The 23,919-nt window shown below is 37.3% G+C and overlaps 1 protein-coding gene across 9 annotated transcripts in view; it reads right to left on the bottom strand.

The window, feature by feature from the left end:
• Positions 1-23,919, bottom strand: part of SUCLG2 (succinate-CoA ligase GDP-forming subunit beta) — a 626,520-nt gene that overhangs the window by 476,940 nt on the left and 125,661 nt on the right. For all 9 annotated transcript variants that reach the window (XR_014064918.1, XR_014064922.1, XR_014064917.1 and 6 more), the window contains exons 3-7: positions 16,057-16,156; positions 15,127-15,217; positions 9,502-9,654; positions 7,860-7,949; positions 147-243 (exon numbers count right to left, since the gene is read on the bottom strand). Coding sequence is in view for 2 of the 9 variants with exons in the window: in XM_081528439.1 (XP_081384565.1) it covers positions 147-243; positions 7,860-7,949; positions 9,502-9,654; positions 15,127-15,217; positions 16,057-16,156 (531 nt within the window). In the remaining 7 variants the exon portion in view is untranslated. The remainder of the gene's footprint in view (positions 1-146; positions 244-7,859; positions 7,950-9,501; positions 9,655-15,126; positions 15,218-16,056; positions 16,157-23,919) is intronic.

The following is a 23,919-nucleotide window of genomic DNA, read 5'->3' as shown; positions in this document are numbered from 1 at the left end:
AACTGCATCATGGGAGCATTTGAAACTATGGCAGGAATTAAATTACTGAAAGAAATTAATGCAAGGCTGCTCTATATCTTTCGTATAGTTTATAATTTGCATAAATAATTACATTCATTCATTCTCTCTCTCTCTTTTTCTCTTACCTTGTCCTTCTGGAGTTTCACCAAAAGGATTCACTTCCACCTGAGTAGCATCAATTTTCAGGAAGAGATTGTACAGCTTCTTAATTTGATCTGCAGCCTAAATGTGATCAAGTGAAATGAAATTTCATAAAAGTAGAAAAAAATTATTTTGCTACATTAATGAAACCTTAAAAATAACAAGTTGTCCATTTTCAGTTAGGTTTTCTGAAGGGAAAAAAAGAGAAGCATAACTATTTTAATTTCTATTGCTATTCATTAGAAGGAATTGCTCAACTTTCCTCCAGACACTAGAAAAGACCATCATCAAGAAACAAAATATTATCAGTATGGCCAAAAAGTGTTGTGAATCTTTTTGAAAATTATCATGTCCCTATTAGCTGAGCTACACTGCAATATGAGCTACAGTTACTAATACAAACAAACTCCATTTAAGTAAAAGGTAAACATGATTTTGAGAGTTTTTAACGATGAGGTTTTACTCATTATGCTGGAATAAAACTGTTATTATATTCATCAATCCAAACCTACAATCTGTGAAACAACAATTACTGAGTATCTATTGGAAATGGTTGCAAAACAAGACGGAAGACCTAAACAGTACACTTACTGAATAGCACAATTCAAACTGAAAACAGTTTGTCCTGAAGGTATAAGCCACAAAGAACCATAATATCCAACAGTTTCTCTGGTGTTGTACCCTAACTTCATTTTTCTCACTCTGCTTGAAATTCACTCGTTCATTCATTCTTTTCAACCAACATTTATTAACTGCTCATGTCACAGCAGGCTGGCATTCTGTGATCTGGGGCTAGGGGGAAGATCACAAATGAGGTGTGACAGTACCCAGGAAAGCTCACACCTGCAGTAAACACAGCCTGTTCACCATTAACATAGCAAAGTGAGACTGTGTAATGTGCAATCAAGGCTGAATGTTGGGGTTTAGTCTTATTCTTAGCTCCAACTTATTTCCCAGCCATGCTTTCCCCATTTCCACATGTTTTTTCATGGTTCCCATCCTGCATTATTTGCCCTCAGATTCCTTTCCAGTTTTTCCCCATCTCTACTCTATTTATCAGGGGAGCTGACACTTGTACGCTGGGTTTTCAAGGCTCCTGGGCCAGCTGGCTTCAGTTCAGCCAATGGGAAGCAGCAGTGGGAGACAGGAGCTGGGAAGAAGGAAAAAGAGGATATTTTTACTCTTCTCTTTCTGCATCCTCTCACTTTGATTCCCATCAGGGTCCCAACTTCTGTATCTCAAAGTCCAGTAACATTACCACCTCACTTTGCTCCTCAAGCACATAGGTAGCAACAACTTTCTGTTGCTGTTTAGCTCTCTGTCTTGCCTCTCTGTCCACTCTGAAACTTCTCAGCTCTCACAGCACCTACTTAACCAATTACCAAGAATAAAGTCCCACTGTGGTCAATACTGGGGTTCCCCAGGTGGCACTAGCGGTAAAGAACCTACCTGCCAATGCAGGAGACATAGAGACGAGGGTTCAATCCCTAGGTAGGGAAGATCCCCTAGAGGAGGGCATGGCTACCCACTCCAGAATTCTCACCTCGAGAATTCCTTGGACAGAGGAGCATGGTGGGCTACAGTCCATAGTGTCACAAAGAGTCAGACACAATTGAAGCAACTTAGCACACATGCGCATGGTAAACACTGGGAGTGATTTCTCTGTTCTGGTATTAACTAAAGAACTCTTGGAGATGTAAGTAATTCATTTTATCTCATTTTGTTTGATGTACATGTGTAAACTTCCTTAAATCCTAATTTGAAAGCCAGTGGATATAACCAAATATATATAATGAGTTAGACTGAATATTTATCATATTTTTTGTGGTTAGATAGTACATAATACAAAATCCCCAAGGTACACAAGGTTCTGCCTCAGAATCTTCACCAGACTCCCCAGCTACAGAGCCCCCAATCTGTCCTCCTGTAGCAGCCACTTTATTGGTTGATACTTCATTAAGGGATACAGCTATACAAATGCAAGTGTATACATTTTTCCCATTCATCTTCTTAAAAAAACAAACTTGGTTCTATACTTTGTTTCTTTACTGATAGATTTCAGAGAGCCTTCAGCAGCAAAACAAAGAGAAAAATCTTGTAAATGACCACATAATATCTTATTTTATGGATGTATCATAATTCATTTAACCTGTCTCCTAAATAATGGCCATTTGGTTTCCAGTAGCTTGACATTACTTCAAATGCTGCCTTATCTGTGTGTGTATCTATATTTATCTATCTATATATACATATACAAATATCTATCTATCTATCTATATATATATATATATATATCCTTATATCCTACAGTGATTAAACATCTATAGGATAAATTCTCTGAAATGGGGAAAAAGAGGTGGGCATTTAACATAATCAAAGATTATCTTAAATTGTTCTTGTTCTTATCTTAAATTGAAGTTTCACTAATGTCCCCTTCCACAAACCAGCATTATAGAGATTTTTATTTTTTTAACTCACAGCCATCAGCTATTTGGGTATCTCATTTATGGTTTTAATTTGAATTGCTCTAATTATGAATAGACCTGAGTATTATTCTATGAGAGTGAGACATCTGTACTTCCTATGCTGTGAAGTCTGCATAGGAAAAAATTCACATATTTTCGGTGTTTCTCATATTAATGTATAGGAGGCATTTTTACATGAAGGAATTTAGCTCTTTATGTCATAGAAATAGCAAATTTTTTGTCCTTTAACATTTGTTTTTTGCCCATGTTTTTGTTACTTCTGCCACATGGAAATCTAATAATATTAATAATAATGTCACTCTTCTCTTTTACAGCTTCTGACTTTGTGCTAGACTTGGAAAAGGCTGGTCCCAACCTAACAATTCTATCATTATTTTTTTCAAAAACTTAAGATTTCCTTTATTTAATGTTTACTTTTGGGGGAGGGTGTGATCCAAGTGGATTTTATTTGAATTACAGTGTAAAGCAGGTAAGTGACTCAATGTTGAAACTTTTTTACATTTTTAGAAATTTCCCAGGTTATCAAACAAATGTGCAATGTGAGCTGCATGACAGAGGCATCATGTCTATTCTGGACACCATAGCATCACTATACCTACACAGCCTCTGTACACAGTCAATACAATAAACAATAAATGGTAGAAATAATCATTAATGTAATAATATGGAGAGACTTCATAATAGAAATAAATTCTGAGTGCATACAAGTAAAAGATCTTATCCTAGCTACTTCAAAACGTTTTTGTTTTAAGTACACATAACATAAATTTAAGGTCTTCCCTGGTGGCTCAGTGGTAAAGAACTCGCCTGCCAATATAGGAGACATGGGTTCGATGCCTGGGTCGGGAAGATCCCCTGGAGAAGGGAATGGTTACCCACTCCAGTATTCTTGCCTGGAAAATTCCATGGTCAGAGGAGCGGGCTATGATCCATAAGGTCACAAAGAGTCAGACATGACTGACTGACTAAGTGCGCACACACGCACGCACACACACACACACACAGACACACACCCCTTCACTTAGCACAATGTTCTCAAGACTCAACCACAATGCAGCACGTGCAGGACCTCCCTCTTTTTCAAGGCCAAACAACCTTCCATTGTATGTATATACTATGTTTCGTTTATCCATTTACTTGTCTGTGAACACCTTGGTAGCTTCAAAACTTCTAAAGCATATATTAACCTCGCTTAGCATGAAGCCTGAATTTTCTCATGCTACTGCCACTGTAGTTATACATTAACACAGCACTTGGGGGGCATCCATTATTACAACTGTTTATTACTGTGCAAAGGCAACTATAAACATTTTTTGAAGCAAGACTAAATCTCTGCTGTAAGATCTGCAACGGGTAAACGTTATAAAATCTGTGTTGTAATATCCACAAGGGAGAACCAGCCTGGCTTGCAGACAGAATGTGCCTTATTCTAGAGGCTATACACCAAATGACTATAAAGGCCATCCAGGCAAAACGTGTCAGTCTGCCCAGGTATAATAGCAGGAAATGGCAGGGCCTATGGCAAGCTGAGGTTGGCTCTTCTACTTTCCAAATGTGTTCAAATTTAAAAAACAGATTAAACACCAGTCAAAGGAAACATTCTGCTAGTTAATGTGCTGTGAGCCAGTTTGTTACTGCCACTTATTTCCTCAGGAACCATGCTGTCCAAATATTTGTTTTATTTTTTGCCACAATTAATGTTATTTCAAGGTTATATGCTAAGCAATTAAAAAATTAAGCCTAAAATCAAAATACCCTTGGAGCCATGCACATGAAACTCTGACAAATTTACCAATGTCTTTCAAAATGTTTTAACAGGTTAAAAAAAACTGGAAAAAACTTTTATTGCATACCAGGAACTAACACTTGCACTATTCAAATATAGTTCTTAAAGCTAACCAGAGATATAAACCATACCTAGAAGGGTTAGTGCGGAGAAGGCAATGGCACCTCACTCCAGTACTCTTGCCTGGAAAATCCCATGGACGGAGGAGCCTGATAGGCTACAGTCCATGGGGTCGCTAAGAGTCGGACATGACTGAGCGACTTCACTTTCACTTTTCCCTTTCATGCACTGGAGAAGGAAATGGCAACCCACTCCAGTATTCTTGCCTGGAGAATCCTAGGGACGGCGGAGCCTGGTGGGCTGCCGTCTATAGGGTCGCACAGAGTCGGATATGACTGAAGCGACTCAGCAGCAGCAGCAGAAGGGTTAGTGAGCTTGTATTAACTTGGCTGATAAGATATTTTCATTAGTTTAAATACTGGAAGCACATGCTGACAATTCATGGAGCCTACGTTTTTAGAAATGAATAGTATAGATGATAATTAAGACATCCTTGAGGAATTTGTAGATTTTAGTCATACTCAGTTTTCTCATGGCTTTAGTCTTTTTAGCCAATTCTTGCTGAAATATATTTTCACCAGGAACATGTATTTTGTAGGTTTTTATGCAAGGTGATATTTATTTTTGGTTAAATCTAATGTTAATACATCATATTTTAGAGACATCAGGCATGAGTCACAGGAAAGATATTAATTTTACAAGAGAATCATTTTATACGTTGTTCATCCATGAGTGAGGCACTTCCAAAGTACCAAACCACATCCTAGCTGAAAATTAAATAACTTTCAAAGTCACATTGAATCGAGGGGCCTTTAAGATACCATTTGTTTATCAAAAGATCACCAATGGTTGATCATTTAAATAAATGTTTCCTCCTCTCAGGCACCCCCTGTGCTCACTGCACACTGCCTCCTCATGTATGGAGGAAGCACTGTAAAACAGAGACTCCCAAATCTAAAGCACCCGTTTACCCTGTGCTCCTGTGCCACGCATTTCATGTTCTGCTGCTCAAACGGATGTCCCCAGATGAACAAATTCTGACACGACTGCAGCTGAGATCACCATCTCTCCTCCCCCACCCCCACCATTTTCACTCCTTCACATCCCCTCTTCCTGTGTTCACTGTCAGCAGGTGGACCACTGCCCTGTGAGTCCCTGGGGAACAATGGCTGCTCTTATCATCTCTGTTCAACAGGGTTCAGCAAATGAGCTTGGTTCAACCTGCTGAGGAAATGAAGATTAAAAGTCTTTCATATAATTGGCAATGATAATAGGAAAAACATGAATTAAAAGACTTCTTTACCTTCCTAGATACATAAAATCAAAAATATAATAACAATATAGCTATTACTGATCCCTGAGAACTTCCAGGTTCATCTTCTTTCCATAGATAACTCACTTAAAACCTAGAGTATTTAAGGTACTCAGGAAACACAATTTAGTCATTTAAGAGCTATAAATAACTGTTAATTGTCTCTTACATTATGTTTGGGGGGGGACGACTTGTGATGTGCATAATACTGTTACTGCCTTCTCTAGAACTTTCAGGTATATTTACCTCTAGCTTTCAAACCACATGGTGAGTAGATTTTACCCACTCCAGATTTATTCTCTTGCCACTTACAACTACTCATTCCTGACTCCTCAGGAATTTCTTCCAAGTAGACACCTCAGATGCGTTATTTCACTTACTCATGCATATGATAGATATTTCTTGGACATCTAATATATTTGCTAAACACTTTGTTGGCAACACAGTAGTGAGCAAGACCAACCAAGCCCCTGCCGTGATGCAGATGAAAATCCAGCAAACGAGACTACAAATGTCCAAGAGAAATACAGATGTGCAACTTATAGACGATATAAACAAAGTTACAAGGCATATTCTGGAGCTGAGTGTAGGAAGGTATGGTTAGAACATGGTGACTATAGCTTTCTGTGACCACCACCAATACACAAGAAGTTACTTTAATAAATGTCAAATGATCAGTTAATATAGTCTGTGGCGAATATACTTCATGGCCTCATTCTCAGGAAGTGAAACCAACCACTGCAGGCCTTACCCATGAGTCCTCCAGTATCTCTCTTTCAGCAGGTCAGTAACCCGGCATTTCTTCACCAGTCTCGAAATGATGACTAATTCCTCTAAGTGTCCACTGAATCCTGGCTCTTTCTATCTCCTACTGAGGCTTAGTCCCAGAAGATCCTGTTTCCTGCTACCATGTTGAACCTTCTGCTTTCCACTGGAGGTTTTCCTCCAATCATCAAATAAGTGCTGTCCTCTCTTAATTTAAACAAATATATTTTAAAGTCTTATTGTGCTTCACCTTTCCATAACTTGCCTTCGTGTTACCCTTAAGCTTTTAAAGTTAGACTCAATCAAAAGAAAAGGTAAAGACAGAAAATAGTGTGCAATTGACTGTTTTACTGGAGGAATGCAGAACCCTAGGACAACACACACACACCAACACACAATGAAGGGTTATTAAGGTGACTTCTCTTAGTAACAGAGGAGGAAAAGAACAGCCAGTAAGTTTTTCTGATTTAATTATGAGACAAGGAAGCATGCCTGCATAGACATAAAATCAGGCTCCATGGGCAGGACCAAGGGCAGTGCAGGACTGTGATGCTCAAGACAAACTCTCTCCCTTAATAGCTCAGAGGACAATTTTCCTGTCTTTGAAACCAAGGGATATAATTACTAAATTGGCATAATTCAAGCTGTTTTCAGTCAAGTATCACCTCTGTGTAATTAGTATTCATCTCATATGCCCATTAACTATAAAAGAACAGCAACTCATTAGGTAATGTATATTATTATTAATAACAAGAAGTGACCTTTCTGGAGTACTGAATACGCATTTTCACACATCAGGTTACTCAATCCTCATAATAACCCTCTCAGTTAGGATTTCATGACCCCCATTTTACAGACAATGAAAGTGATGTTCAGATGGTCGGAATCACACAGGTACTGGGTAGCAGTGCAGGATTCAAACTCAGTTTGCCTAACTCTACAGTCTGTGATTCTAACCACTATACCGTCTCTTATAACTGATGTACTGGAGATGCACTGCTATAGAAAAAACAAAGAAACTAACATACATAACAAGCTGTATGTGTCTGCAGGCAACACACTCTTATTACACATGTACACACGAATATATATATATATAAACACATGCATTATAAACATTCTCTTTGGAACACCAGGGAAGTATTTTTTCACCATAAACAACTGCAGGAAAAAACAGAAAACAATAAATTGCCTTATTTCCTGATAATCACAAGCATTAGACACAATTAGGCAAAGTTCCCATTTTCTGAAACATGTTAGACAAACCAGCCTCCAATTGCTCAAGTACCTGGTTTTTCAAAGGCCCGAGGAAGCCTAGATTTTCCGCCATCCGCTGAGCTTGGCTGTCCTTTATCCCTTCAATAATGTCAATTTGCTCCTAGTAAAAATGAATCAGATGAACAAAATTCAGACAATCAAATGAAAAGATTTACAACCTCAAAAGAAAATGCTTAGTATTTATGTGCAAATGAGTAATTAAAAGTGTGGCACCTTTCCAGAAATCTCTGAGTTGGGCCACCAGAGCTGCCTATGGGGTATATTTTAATTAGCACATCATCTATAAAACAGCCTTTTCAAAACTATATAATTCTTCAGGGTGGCATGCTGACAAGATGATTGGATGCCAGTTTTCACTTTTAATTACTATACAGATGGCAGTGACGAATATTTAGTCAGTTAATTTTTATGACATGTTTTTGGAAGGCTTCCAAATTAAGTTTTTCCTGCCTAATATTGCTGTTAAGTTCAGAGTTTGTCTTATATAGGTTAAATATTACCTTATGATTTAAATACTGTTGATGATAGCCTACAAAGGGCTATTCCCTCCAAGATAATGAGGGTTGTTTAGATTTATTATTTCATGTACTCTCTTAACAAACGTAATGACTTGTTTTAAAACATGTTAGTTTCAAAAAAAAAAAAAAAAAGAGTAGGTGTTACTGGTAAGCCAGCATGTAAAGTCTCAATTTAACTTCCAAAGTAGTTAACTTAAATATGCAACATTGGTGAAAATATTTTAAAACCAATAGTACCTTATAAATAAAGAGTTTCAAAAAATAAAATTCTTGTTTTTTAGAAGGAAAAAAAAATCACTTTCTAAAAGAAATAATGAAGGCTTTTACTAGAAACGTTTTGTGTGATTTTTTTGATGCTAAGAACTCGGAATTAAAAGCTAGGGTTATATTTCTAAAGACCTTAGGATTTTCTTCTTATAGCTGAGGCAGGTTGAGAAGCACTTTTAATATATCATCTAATTTAATCTTCACAATTCTATAGGGAAGGAATTATCCCCATTTTCATTTACTGATTCAAAAAACTGAAACACTTACTAGTTAGTTTGGATTTGAGCTCAAGTCTCTTTGACTAGAAACTAATCTTAACATCTTTAAAAAAAAAAAAAAAAGGACAATCCCAACAACAACAACAAACTACATACATAAGATTTAAAGGATTGAAACAAACAGAACCTGGGCCTTAGAAAGATTCTACTTTACACTGTGCTAAGTCGCTTTATTACCAGTACTGAAAGACATCGAGACAGTTTCTAGTTCACATCTGATTTCTAGGAGACAATTTCTGGGTCATATATATAAATGAGGCAGAGTTAACCAAGAGGAAATGGAAATTTCACATTCCTCTCCCATTGGTTAATTCTTATGGCAAGTTGGATGGAAAGAAACTAGAGAGGAAGAAAAGGCTAGAAAGAGGAAAGAATGAAGGGAGAAGAAAAGCACAGAAAAGATCTTGAAAAGCACACATTGTGACCTACCCAACCTTTTCTTATCAGATATCCAGTATGAAAAAGGACTCTATATCTTCATGCCTCAAGTCCCAGAAACAGTACACCAGGCTCAGAAACCACATTCAGTTTTTAACAGCTTGTACTGATACAATCAATGAACAGAACATAGTCAGGAATCTAAACATACCTTAAAAATAAGTTCTGGATTCGAAGCTGCCACTTCTTCAATGTCAACACCCCCCTGAGGGCTGCCCACCAGCACGGGGCCATTGCAGGACCGGTCCATCAGAATGGCCAAGTAGGTTTCCCTGGAAATGTCCAGGGCTTCAGCAACCATCACCTACCACATTAGTGGGAAAGTCAATTAAGTCAGGATCAAGCTGATTTCTACTTGGAAATCTATACAAACTTGCTACACAAATCAAACAGCTTCATTTAAATACAGTGAGATTTGCGAGTTCTGCTCTCATGGTGCACAGTGCCCATTTTCACCTCCTTAATTGATCCTGTTAACTTTTCAAGTGACAGGTATTCAGTTGGCCTCAAGGAACCTTCCCACTTTAATCTTCCTTTTCTTTTTCAGAAACCCTGACACTTGAGAAAAACTCCAGAGAAGCAGCTGTTATTTTAATTTGAGACATTAGCAGTACATATATATTACTATACTGATTCTTCTCAGATTGCACTGGTGGGAAATCAAGTTTGCTTGCCAAAGAAGGATTCTTTTTATGGTGTGTCTGATGCTTCCTATGTTTGGATACTTCTGTCTCTTGGATCACTGTATTTTTATTTCAATTTACACTTTCTCTTAAATCACAAAGATAATATTTGCTTGTTCGAAAATAAATGCTGACAATACTAAAAGTATATAGAGGGGACAGTGAAAGCAGTCCCCTCCTGCATACATACCCCTTGGGCCCCAGCAGTCAGGATGTTCATGAATCCCTACAGAACCTTTGTGATGATCAGAAAAAATCATCCCTTTCTCTATGAGGATGTGGTCACATTCCAGGGCCATGACTGAGCAGGAGGCAAACTGGACAGATGGATTTCCTTCTCCACGCACGCTCCAGCCAGGTCCTTTTTGCTCTGCACAACCTTAACAAAGGCACGAAGCAGCCCTGCCAGGAAAATCCACTACTAATTTTTACCTCTTCCCTGTGCATCGGTAAGCATTGCCATGGAGTTATCTTGCACACGGATAAATATTACACATGCTCAAATGCCTCTCTTTCTTCCTTTTTGTTTATTATCTTAATACTATAACTTAGATTGTACAAGGTCTTCTCTCTTCATTGTGACTACATTGTACTTATATGTCAATATTTATTTGACCTTGTCCTGGCTGACAGACATTTATGTGGACTTGTGTTTCTAAAAATGCTACCTCGATGATTATTTCTGTATGTATAGCTTTGCTACATTGTTTTAGTATCCCCCTGGTCAATGGATATAAATACAAAATGGCTAGGTTTTACAATAGATTCTTCATATTTAAATTTTGATAAGTACTATCAAATTTCCTTGGAGAGAGATGCTGGACCAACTTACACTACCAACAAAAATAGCAAAAAAATGTCTTGGATGCTTTTTAAAAGAAAATAAGAACATCTATAAAGAATCAGCACTAGAAGTTAAAATAATAAAATCACATACATTGCTTTTCCTAAAAAGGAATTCAGTAATACGCTTCACCAAAAAATGTTACTGATTAAATAATAATAGAGTTTAGCTCCCTAGAAGCCACAAAAGCACTAATTTTTAAGTCACTTGAAGTGGGATAAATATATGATGACCTAGAAAGCTATAATGTAATGAATACAATTAATTCCTTTTCACACATCTATAGAATTTATGACTGGTTAAAAATAGAGTACCTTAGAAGGGGCTTCATAGTGATTCTTCTATCATAAATGGTAGCTCATGAGTTTGTAAGAAATATTTCTTGGCACATAGTGTTAGGATTTTCAGAGAACCATTTTTATTTCAAGCTCACTTTCTAATACACAGCTAGTCTAGTGAACCAGATTTAACAACTTTCAGTAGTTATTATAACAACGCAGTGTTATAACTTTTTAGGATAAGTGTCATTCAAGTGTCCTATTCTTAATTTTCTCAAGTGTTGACAGATGTGCTCTATATTCTATCAAATTTCTATTTGTAAAGACCAGCTGCTGTCTCAAATAGCTCTTGCTTGGTAGAAATAGTCCATCACTCTTTAAGAAAACATTCCCAAGAAAATGATGATTTTCAATAGATAATTCATGGAATTTTATATACAGACAAATTTTCTGCCATTAAGATGCCCTTCATATGACCCAGGATGTTGAAATCCTTTAGGAATTATGACAGAGAGAACTTAAATGGACTCCGTGAACACTCATGTCATGAGAAGCTCAGTTAAACATATTTCAATCATCTTTATCTGTGACAGATAGAAACTGTATCAACACAGCCTTTTCGTGGAGTCTTTCAAAATGGAGAACCTTTTTCACGTACTTTACCCTTGAGCAATGAATCTGTTTTTCATGTTTCTTACTGTCTGTTCATTTTGTTTTGTTTTTGATATATCATGTTATTCAGACTATAGTATGTGGATGAGAGCCGGTGCACAAACTATTTGTAACAGAACAGCAATTAGATAAGATTAACAGGGTACTCAGTTACTCTCTGCCGAACAGGAACCATTACTGGTAGTGACCCATGGAACACGTGTGTAGTAGCACTGTCTCACCTACCCCATTACTATCCCAAGGAAAACACTACAAACACAGATTTAAGGAAAAAACCCAATGTGAACAGATGTAAGTAATGTGCTTAAATAGCTTCTTAAACAAACTAAGACCTAAAGTTTCTATCATCTGGGGACTTCTGATTGATGTCCAAGATTCCATAAATTAAAACTGCATGGAGAAGGAAATGGCAACCCACTCCAGTATTCTTGCCTGGGAAATCCCATGGACAGAGGAGCCTGGTGGGCTCGTTCCATGGTGTCACAAGAGTTAGACATAACTGAATGACTAAACGTACACTGCTGGTGGGAATGTAAAATGGCATGGTCACTTTGGAAGACATTCTGATGGTTCCACAAAAACTTAAGCATAGAATTACCATTTAACCCAGGAATTTCACCCCCAAAGCTCTACTCAGGAAGAATGAAAACACAAATGAATGTTCACACAAAAATGCATACACAAAAGTTCATGCTAGCTCAAAAGTGGTAACAATACAATTAATTGTTCATCAACTGATGAATGAATAAACCAAATGTGTTATAGTCATACAAAGCAATATTATTCAACCATAAAAATGTATGAAGTACTGATATATGCTACAACATGGATGAACCCTGAAAATATGCTAAGTGAAGGAAGCCAGACAAAAAAAGGCTTGAAAGATTCCATTGATATGAAATGGCCAGAATAGGCAAATACATGAATATAAAAAATAGCTTCATAGTTTCCAAGGGGTGGAAAGACAATGGAGAATGACTTCCAATGGGTATGGGTTTCTTTTTTCAGGGTGATGAAAGTGTTCTGGTATTGGATAGTGGTGATGGTTGCACAACCCAAGAATATACTAAAAACTACTTAACTGCACATTTTAAATGGATGAATTATATGGTATGTGAATCATATCTTATTAAAAATAAAATCAATATAGACACACTGGATTAGTATTTCCCCAGGCTGGGAGTAGGCATAGGAATTGTCTGTAAATGGATGGGAAATTTGGGGGTTGGTTGATGGAAATGTTCAAAAATTAGATTGTGGTAGTAGCTGTCAACTCCGTAAATTTATTAAAACTGCTGAAGTCATACATTTTAAATGAGTGAATTTTATGGTATGCAAATTATACCTCAATAAAAATGTTTTTTAAAAATGTGGGCTCATGGCTGATTCATGTCAGTGTATGGCAAGGGCTATTACAATGTTGTGAAGTAGTTGGCCCCCAACTAAAATGAATAAATTTATTAAAAAAAAAAAAAGTTAAAAAAAAAATGCAGGTTCCTTCAAGTATATATAACATTACTGTTTCAAGGATGTGGTAATACATATTTTACATGGGAAAAGGACAGAAACAATATTTAACAATTATTTCTAGGAGGTGAGAACAGAAGAAAATTTAACTCTCTAATTTTTATATTTCTGTACTATTGGAATTTTTCTCATGTTAATCACTTTTGCAATCAGGGAAAAAAATACTTAAACTATACCACTCTAGTCATTTCTTGGCAATGATTCTATTTACAAGAATGCACTTATCCCCAAGATTTCAGGAACCTATCTATGAACTAATTTTATGCATGTATATAATGTGTGTGTGTGAATCGTCTTATGTGTATTTTATATGCTTTTTAAAGGTATCACAAACTCTAATCTCAAACTCCATGTGTCCATAAAAAACAATAAATTCCTACAAACAAAACCACTAATCATATTCCTATAAACAAATTTTGAACAAGTTATATAGGTAGAGGCTATAACCAGTATAAAGGGGAAAATAAAAGTATGGTGCTGAGCTGAACAAAAATAATTCTTCAAAACCACTGTAAGATATAAATAGTTTTTGTATCTAGCTGCGAGGCACTGGGAAAGGGAAATAACCAGAGCCAGTTTTGTCTGTGCACTTCCTCAACCGTCAGAAAGGCTCTGTGTTCTTAGAGGGAAGGGGCTAACAACCCACCAGTATCCCCATCTCCCTCCAGCTCAGTTTCCTTTTCAGGACCAAGGCAGTGTGCTTGGTAAGCTAAGTATGCTAAGAAGACCCAGCTGGTGATTTCTGGGGACCGTCATATCAAACATTTTCCAGACAACTCCCTCTGAAATGTAAAAACGGAATGCACTGCCTCAACTGCCTGAAGAATGGCACTCTAGAAGAGATTATCATGTGATAATCCATGTGATGCTGTGTCCGTGGAGCAGACAGTTGCTTTCCCAAAATACTGGGCCCTAATCTGCTGTTACGATGTCATGATGGGGCCTTCTAGTCATCTCCCAGGCCTAGAATGAGTGACCTGTGCGGTCACCCAGGCCTGCATGCCAGAAGGTCCCTATCCTGGTCTCTGATTTGATGTTCTGCTGTAGCCAACTTGAAATTTGAACAAGAATCTCACATTTTTCATTTTGCACTGGATCCTGAAAATCAGGCAGTCAGTTCTGGTGCCTTGATACATGACAGGGAGTTCAGCAAGGCCAAACAGACTGACAGGAGGGCAAGTTAGGCTCTGTTCTCAGATCTACCAGTCAGTGTCATGGCTGAGGTGGGCCACTTTGCTTTAGACTTTATTTTCTGTGTGTGTGTACAAGTATGTGCCCTGTACACACTTGGATGTCCCAGCAGATCCCACTAATATCACATACTCCCAGTAATAACAGTGAGTCAAAATGGTAATAACCTCAAAATAAGTTACAGGGGAACACAGAAAAACCACCAAAACAAGCACAGTAATTCTGATATACTGGATAAGGGTGGGGCTGTGAAGAAGCAGAGAATATCCCTCACCGATTCTAGGAACTGTCATGTTAAGTCCTTTTTGACTTTAAACAAAATGTGTCTGTGTTCTAAAAGAAGAAATTATTATTTCAATCATTACCCATCGTTACTAAATCCTGATGATAATAAACAGTCTTACTAATTTAGAATCCTATTTTCTCTCTCCTCAAAGTCATACTACACCAAAAACTACGTGAGCTTCAAAAAAAATGACACATAGACAAAGTGTACTGCTTCATTGGCTTCTGTCAAAACTGAAGTATGATTTTTTTTTTTTAACACATACACAGAAGATGGCCAAAAGCATTCACATTACCTTTTTAACTTTCACACCTTCTTTCGGAGTTTGTTTTGTTGCTAGATTATATCCAATCATCTGTTTAGCCAGCTGTCCCACAACTTTAGGGCTAAGAGAGGAGAGAAAAAGAGAGAAGAAAGAAAAGAAAGTCAATGTTTATACTGAAAACAATTTTAAGATACAGTCCATATTATACCCCTACATCCACCCACCTTGGGCCCACCTTCCACTTTCACAGAATGCATGGTACTTTCTACTTATATACCAGGTGCCTAGCAGTGTTAGAGAAGGCAATGGCACCCCACTCCAGTACTCTTGCCTGGAAAATCCCATGGATGGAGGAGCCTGGTAGGCTACAGTTCATGGGGTCACACAGAGTCAGACACGACTGAAGCGACTTAGCAGCAGCAGCCTAGCAGTGTACAGACACTCCCTGAGTGCAAAATACATATGAATGAATGAGCGGGAGTAGAAGGAAGGAAGAGGAGGGGAGGGAAATGAAAATAACTTTGCTTAAGTTTGTCCTCCCCTCCCCCCAAATAAGTTACAGTCATAGTAGACAGACAATGCTGAAATGAACAGCAGACTTAGGTAAGATAGTGGGCAACTTGGGAAGTAATGCCCAAAGACAGGGAAAAAGGGAAGGGGAAGGATCAAAGTAAACCATTGAAAGGTATGTGACAGAAGAGGAGAAGAAAGTGTTTTCACTGATTGTCTAGAACAGAAGGGGTGTCAAGTTTTCACCAATTAGTGAACAAAAATCCTTTTACAGGAGAAGGAAAACTGGGACACTGCAGAGCCCTCTACCTGTTGTCTATGTCATTCATTTGTGACCTACTGCTCCTACCCCCGCCCCGGCCCCACTTTCTCAGTGCTCCTTTCCATCATGAGCAGCATCTTCCATAACTGCTTTGCCCAAAGATAAGGAATTAAAACCTCCACGCTTACTCTTTTGTTAAATGAACGCCTCCTTTCAAACCGCTACTGAAGACACCTTTTCCTCTTCCGCCAGCTAAGATCTGGGCTTTTAAAACAATTTCTTTTGCATCTGCAAAAGAAAATCCAGAGTTAGTAGCCAATTTAAAATTCTTTTTTTTAGCAACCAGCAAGTGGTAATGACATAACTTCCAAAAGTGACTGGCAAAAGCTCTCTCAAAACAACTTTGAAAATGAAGGCAATAAAGAACTTCAAAAAACATCAATACACCTAAATACAAAGTCTGTTTACTGAGGACATTCAAATATTTCTTGCCAGTTTAATCTAATTCTCAACCATCCCAAGGGGGAACAAGGCATGTGTTCCCTTGTTCTTCTAAGTGTCAGAAGATGCTAAATAAATTCAGGCTGGAAGTATTAATTCTACTGTGTAATGACACTCCCATGTGACAGAGACACCAATCTGCCAGTCAGAGGACCTAACTACCTGTCAGCCATCTGAGATGTCAAAGGGAAGACTGGTTTACTCGGAGGAAAGTTTTAAAGAAAAGTTGCAAAGGGAGTATTTAATAGCTGTTTTCTTGGAAACCCAACAGTTTTCTGAGCAGTTGTTCTATGTATCAGTAGGGTTGGGTAAGGGAGGAAGAAATGGATTAAAACTAAAAGTAAACAGTATTTTATCAGTGTTGGCAGGGTAACAGAATATCCCAGAGCAAAGCAGCTGTGGAATCTTTCTTTGTCAAAACACTCAAGGAAAGAGTGAATGGTCCGCTCTTGACATTTGAGACCAGTCATACACTCAAACATGTTTATGGGTCTGCTGGGAAAGCTGGGTGTGTGAAGCAGCCCAGTGATAGAGGAAGGACCATCAGCCAATAGGAATAAACCCTTGTCCAATCAACAAAATGGGGAAAAAAAAAAAAGCAACCCACAAATTAAATGTGTTTAATAAACCAAATAGTACACACCCTTCAGTCACAATTATCATTCTCTGTATGTGATTCAGTTTTATCTAAAATTAGAGAATGAAATCAGACAATCTCTGATATGGCTCTAACCGTTTTCTGGTTTGGCACACCAGGTTTAAAATTGCAGACCCAGGTTTTAATCAAGGCTTCAGCTTTTGCCCAGCTGTGTGACAATGGACAAGTTACTTAATGTCTTTAAGACTCAGTTTACTCAGTTATGACGCAACACTCAGGGTTGGTTCAAGAATTAAATTAGAAAATATATGTGACTACCCTAACAGCCTAAAAACTCATATTGAGTAATGAAAACTTATCACCATGATCAGTTAGTTCATTTTATTATCTTTGTATATTGTGAAGAACCAAAATGATTATTTCCATTCAAGCAGAAATGGTAAAAAGTAATGGAATCTGCCACCATTCATGCAAGGTATGTAAATGTTGGCTATTTTAGCCAGTACTACCATCGTTACTCCCACTACTGTGGTGTTGGAGAAGACTCTTGAGAATCCCTTGGACTGAAAGGAGATCCAATCACTCCATCCTAAAGCAAATCAGTCCTGGGTGTTCACTGGAAGGTCTGATGTTGAAGCTGAAACTCCAATACTTTGGCCACCTGATGTGAAGAGCTGACTCATTTGAAAAGACCCTGATGCTGGGAAAGATTGAGGACAGGAGAAGGGGACGACAGAGGATGAGATGGTTGGATGGCATCACCGACTCAATGGACATGAGTTTGGGTAGGCTCCGGGAGTCGGTGTTGGACAGGGAGGCCTGGCGTACTGCAGCTCATGGGGTCACAAAGAGTCGGACACGACTGAGAGACTGAACTGAACTGAACTAAACCATCGTTACTGTTACACATAGGAAAGCAGGCAAAAGTTCAAAGAGAAGGAGCCACAGGTATTTTCAAGAAGGAAATGGGAGAGCTATGGAAGGATTTGACACTATGAAGGCACTGGGTAAAACAGTCACTCTAGCTGATGTAATCAGATTATTAAGGTTCATAATCTTATTGGTTGGTCTTCTTACATTTGCTCACACTCAAAAAATCAAGGTTCACTTTCTCTCAGAAGCAAACACAGCTCCTTCTTTGCTGCCCTCTATAACCTCTGACAATAGCTTCTGTCCTGGATATGAATCATCACATTAGTCAAACAATGTCTTAGAATAAACTGGTTCCCATCAAACTGAGTAGAAGTCAAGTTATTGTTACTGCTCATTATCAAACCCTTACTAGGAATGGAACCAAGTAAAATGAATTTATTGTGCATTTAGGCTACTGCATGTAGGAGTAGTAGTAAGATAAGAACTTTGGTGTAAAACAGACTTAGTTAAAATCTCCAACTCTGCCTATTCCTTTATTTATTGAGAAGAGAATGAGATTCAGAAAAGTAAAAGTAACACGTCCAACTATAAAATAGTCATAACAATTTACAGTGTTAGAATGATGTGAAAATAAATGAAGAGAGTAGGTAAAGTACTCATCTCAAAGTCTGGCACATTTAAAACAAAGAGTCAAAATATTATAGCTATTATAGTATCATAATTATTTTCAGCAATTCAGCAAAAGTAGAATTCAGAAAAAAATTTCCAATTTCCCTTTGAAGATATTACGTGGAAAAAACACTTCTGCTGTTTACTCAATTTTTAATTGCGTTTTCCTCAAATTCTTTAAAAACAGCTAGCATTCCATTGCCACTATCATTTTTCACAACCTCATGAATCTGAAAAAAGAGATGCTTTCCTCTCCAAGCTTTCCAGCAGCAAAACTTCAAAGCCATGCAGACTACCTAAATGGGCAATGTTAACTGACATTACATGGGCTTGATTAGTTAAGTTTTAGGCACTAACCATCAAGACAGAGAAACAGTTGTAAGCTCAATAAAAGTGTTGTCAATTATTCACATCACTATTGATCACTTATCAAAGGACTGCATGCCACCCAGTCGGTAGATCAAGCAACCACTTTGGAGACTGTGAAGACACATATTGGTGCATGGAGAAAGGGAAAGAAAGAGACTCTGTCAAATCTAGGTATATCTTCTGCAATTTATATCACAGGCTAAAAATAAGTTCACTACAATCACCTCTTCTGGTTAGTTCTCAAATGATAATAAAGCAATATAGTATGTCAGTAGCCAAAGTAAAATAAGTTTGTCTTGTCTTGAGGGAAACTCATATAAAGTAATTTAATTCATGTGATTATTTACTCAAACTGTTGAAAATTAAGTGACCAGATTCTACTGAACAGTAACTGGCTTTTTCATTTAGTATTTACCAAGTGTCACTGTTTCCATTTTATTTAAAAAATCTAACTTCTCCAAAAACTCATACAAATTTCCATTTTTTTTTTAACATTAACTCACTGTTTCCAAAGAGAATTACAAAAGACTATTCCAGGGACTTTCCTGGTGGTCCAGTGGTTAAGAATCCACTTGCCAATGCAGGGCACAAGGGTTTGATCCCACATGCCACAGAGCAACTAAGCCCACGTACCACAACTACTGAAGTCCGTAAGCTACAAAGAGAGAGTAGTCCCTACTCACTGCAACTAGAGAATGCCTGCATGCAGCAACAAAGACCCAGCACAGCCATAAATAAATAAATAAATAATATCTCAATGAGGAAATTCAATTTTTGCATGAATACAGAAGGTGATCTAACTGTACTATAGGATATAAAGCTAAAAAGAGACAGAGAGGGGTAAAACTCTCCTCCAATAGATTTTGTACAGATATAGATTGCATCTATACATTAATAACCATATTACTGGTAAAACTGAAGTCTATTTAACTCCAAATTCCCGACTCTTAAATGATCCTCTTACATAAAGTAGCCTAAATATGCAATACATCTCCTTTATTCTGTTTCCTTCCTGATGAGTTTCTGATAATGAACAGTGCTTAGGGCAAGGGTTTCTACTGGGTTTGATGGAAACCAGTTTACTATAATTCATATATATATATATATATATATATATATATATATATATTTTAGGAGAAAAAAGTACTATAAGAGACATATCTGATAAAATTAATAGATATGTAATACTTCCAAATACCATATCACTTAAGAGAACAAAATTTATAGCCATTAAGAAAACCTAAAGGAAACTCTGTAAGCCACAGTTTTATTTCATTCTATTAGCTGCATTAAAATACTTTCTCACTGTTTTCTTCTCATTCTCCCTCTTACAATACAGTTTTTTGTAATTATATAATTACAATACAGTCCTAAAGGACTGATTCCCTTTTTCTAGTAGTCACATACAAATGTGAGATTTGGACCATAAGAAGGCTGAGCACTGAAGAATTGATGCTTATGAAGTGTGGTGCTGGAGAAGACTCTTGAGAGTCCCTTGGACTGCAAGGAGATCAAACCAGTCGATCTTAAAGGAAATCAACCCTGAATATTCACTGGAAGGACTGATGCTGAAGCTGAAGCTCCAATACTTTGGCCACCTGATGTAAAAAGACAACTCATTAGAAAAGACCCTGATACTGACAAAGATTGAGGGCAGGAGGTGAAGGAGGCAACAAAGGATGAGATATTTGGATGGCATCATCAACTCAATGGACATGAGTCTGAGCAAACTTCAGGAGATAGTGAAAGACAGGGAAGCCTGGTGTGCTGCAGTCCATGGGGTTGCAAAGAGTGGGACACAACTGAGTGATTGAACAGCAACAACAAAGCCTAAATAGAATAAATAAGAAACATTTTAATTAGAAAAGCTTTGTAGAACTAGCTCACTTTGTTTTTCAGAGATGGAATTCTGAAAATATATTAATGCAAAATAATGTTTACAAGATACACTTCAGAACCAGAACACAAATGGACCACAGCAAACGTCTGAAATGTTAGCCAAGAATATCAATAAGAGTAAGCTATTTTCAGCTATCCCTTTTAAACAGTTTGGTATTGAACCAAATATTTGTATTACTGAACTGGTTTTTATTCAGCATTGTTCTTTCAAAATATAATACTTCCTAAATATAAAATGTGTTACTCTCCATGCCAATACTACAGCGAGATGACTTCCGCCATGATCATCTATTTTGAGTCAGTAACACTGGAGCTTTGGGGGGAACTATGATTTCTATGATTCACTGACAAGCAATATTGGAATATTTAGTTTTCAGCACAACTGCATTGCATAATTTTGAGCACAGTGATCACCTTTCAAGAGGTTTGATAGAATTCTTAACAGAAGAAAGTAAATGTATTTCAGATTTACCTATTACAAATGGAAGGCAAGGAGAAAGGGGAGAGGGAGGCAAGAGAAGAGCTGAAAGACACTATGAAAAGATGAATCTTAATAAAGAGCATACAATTATAGGGTGATAATGGAGACTCAAGTGGCAATTTCCCAAAAGAAATCGGCTAACATCCCTGTTTTCGTTACAACTACAGAACCTGAACCTGAAGATGGTGAATTACCCATCTTCAATCATTACTGTAATATCTCCTACAGACTGACTTACCTATTTCCTTTGATTGTGACTAGGTCACTCGCTGTGAAGAAGACTGATTCTGAAACCAAACAACTATTTCAACTTTCAATAACTCTGACAAGGGCTCACAAACACTGGGATAGAGAATTTTAAACATATGAGATGTCGGAGTAAGTCATTTCACCATTGGTCACATCCCTAGACTGAAACAGAATTGGAGATACTTGACTCTGTATCAGTATGCTACTTAGAGACTTAAAGACTTAAATTACATAAAAGAGTTAAATTACACGTACTTACAGCAGTGATTTACAAATAGAAGCAAAAGATGAAAGTAAGACTCTCCAGCACAGGAGTTTTATGATACAAACAGGAAGTTGTCCAGGGAGAGATTATTTTACATTAAAACATTCTTCACTGATAAGGCTTTTTTATGTAAGTTCTAAATCTTAATTTTCTATTGAATATGATAGTCAATTAACTTCATATTATCTAAAATAATTCCTTCGTTTGGACACTGTGGAGGCATGATAATGCTCACTTGAACAGTTTATTGATTATAAAGGAGATAATAATATTATCTTAACATGAAACAGTTTTACTTTCAAGGGAATCATTTTAATTTGAGTTCCTATAAAACTGGGCTTCCCAGGTGGCACAGTGGTAAAAGAATCCACCTGGAGATGCAAGAGACACAGGTATGATCCCCAAGTCTGGAAGATCCCCTGGAGGAGGAAACAGCTACCCACTCCTATAGTCTTGCTTGGAGAAGTCCATGGAGAGAGAAGCCTGGCAGGCTCCAGTCCATGGAGTTGCAAAGAGTCAGAAACAACTGAGCGCGCACACATACAATTAGTTTGATAAATCATTGTTTTTTTCAAACTGCCATACTCTTAAAAATACTGTATATGTAATACTATGTTATAGGCTTCATTAAAATCTATAATGATAAATTAGCCTATTCTTCTGACCTTGTCCCTGGTGCTATTAATTCTTTTTATAAACCATTAATACACACTCCATTTGTGATAAAAATTTCAAAGCTAGATAAAAATTACCTCCAGAAAGGCTCTATTCAGTTGTAATATCTTACCTTTTCTATCCTTTAGCACTTATACACCAATCTTTTATTTTGCCTACTAGATTAAAAGATATGTTTCTATAAGAAAGATTAAGGATAGAACTTCCTGTCATTGATGGCAAAATTAACAAGACCTTATTTAAGCACCTGTAGCAAAAAAAAAAAGCCTAATACTCTAAGACTGAAACCACAGGACATTAAACAAACCTTCTGCAAATGAAACCACTTGGGGAGAAAAAGACGATCTTTCAGAACAAACAAGCTTCTTCAGAAAAAGAAATCTCTATGTAGATTATAGTAGGGATTAATGATATACACTAGTAATAAAAATACCTGTGTAACATTTGTAACTTCAACATATCCTGGAAATAGTCATAGATGATGAAAAGCATTTATGAACTTCAATAGCATTTCTACAGTGTTTTGTGGTACATTTGAAAGGAAAGAATGATAAAAGAAAACTAGCTATTAAAAAGATCATTTTTCCCCTGACTTTTAAGGCAAAGATGTCTTCAGTCGGGTTCAATTAGGGAAGCAGAACCACTGTGAGTTATGGATAAGAGATTTATTATAGGAATTAAAGCTGAATTTGTAAAAGATACTGAGAAAGGGAAGATGTGAAAGTGGAAGTTGAAGGATCATAAGAGTCACCAACCAGCCAATCAGAGCATATCCAAGACTCACAGAGAAGGGTATGGGACTTGTTGCCAAGTGGGTTTGTGTTCATGTTGATCAGCAAGGTCAGCAGTTGAGAAAAATTGCTAGACATGGAGCACAGAACAGCAAAGACAGGTTGGACCCTCTTGCCAGCATGTCTACATCTGCCCATCACTGCATCACAGAGTAATAGCTGCATTCCAAATTCTGTGCAATCCCATATGTAGCCAATTCTAACCTGAATTATACAGGGAAGGAAATTCTGCGAGACAGAGTTCCACCTTAATGAAGCTGACACAGCATAAATCACTAGAGCTAATAATACAGGCATCAAAAAGCAAAGACCATGACTGATGGCAGGTTCCGAACTAACATTTTTGATAGTTTCTGGAGAACCTATCCTGGGCAAGAGTATATCCCAGCTTCAGAGGCAGACAACTGGAAGCTACTTGATAATATAAAAATATAAGGGGATCTCTTGTTGATCTGAACCAGTGATGAACAGGGAGGAAAAGGTGGCAATGCTCAGAATTGATATGGGAAGATAAACTCACAAAGGTTTTATTTTCAGAGCCAAGTGGAAAGACTATAACATTTAAAATGTATGTAACATACATTGCCTGGCTGCATCCACATTAAAAGATGTATCCTTCACTTTCAGATCAACACTACTAGTATTCTGAAATTTTTCACCTTCATGATTAGAAATTTTGTC

The sequence above is a fragment of the Giraffa tippelskirchi genome, chromosome 9 (genome assembly GCF_054371585.1).
Source record: "Giraffa tippelskirchi isolate mGirTip1 chromosome 9, T2T-mGirTip1v1.2.pri, whole genome shotgun sequence".
In the NCBI taxonomy this organism is placed as follows: Eukaryota; Metazoa; Chordata; class Mammalia; order Artiodactyla; family Giraffidae; genus Giraffa; species Giraffa tippelskirchi.
The sequence above is the reverse complement of the archived record's forward strand: the minus strand, read 5'-3'. Positions and strand labels throughout refer to the sequence as shown.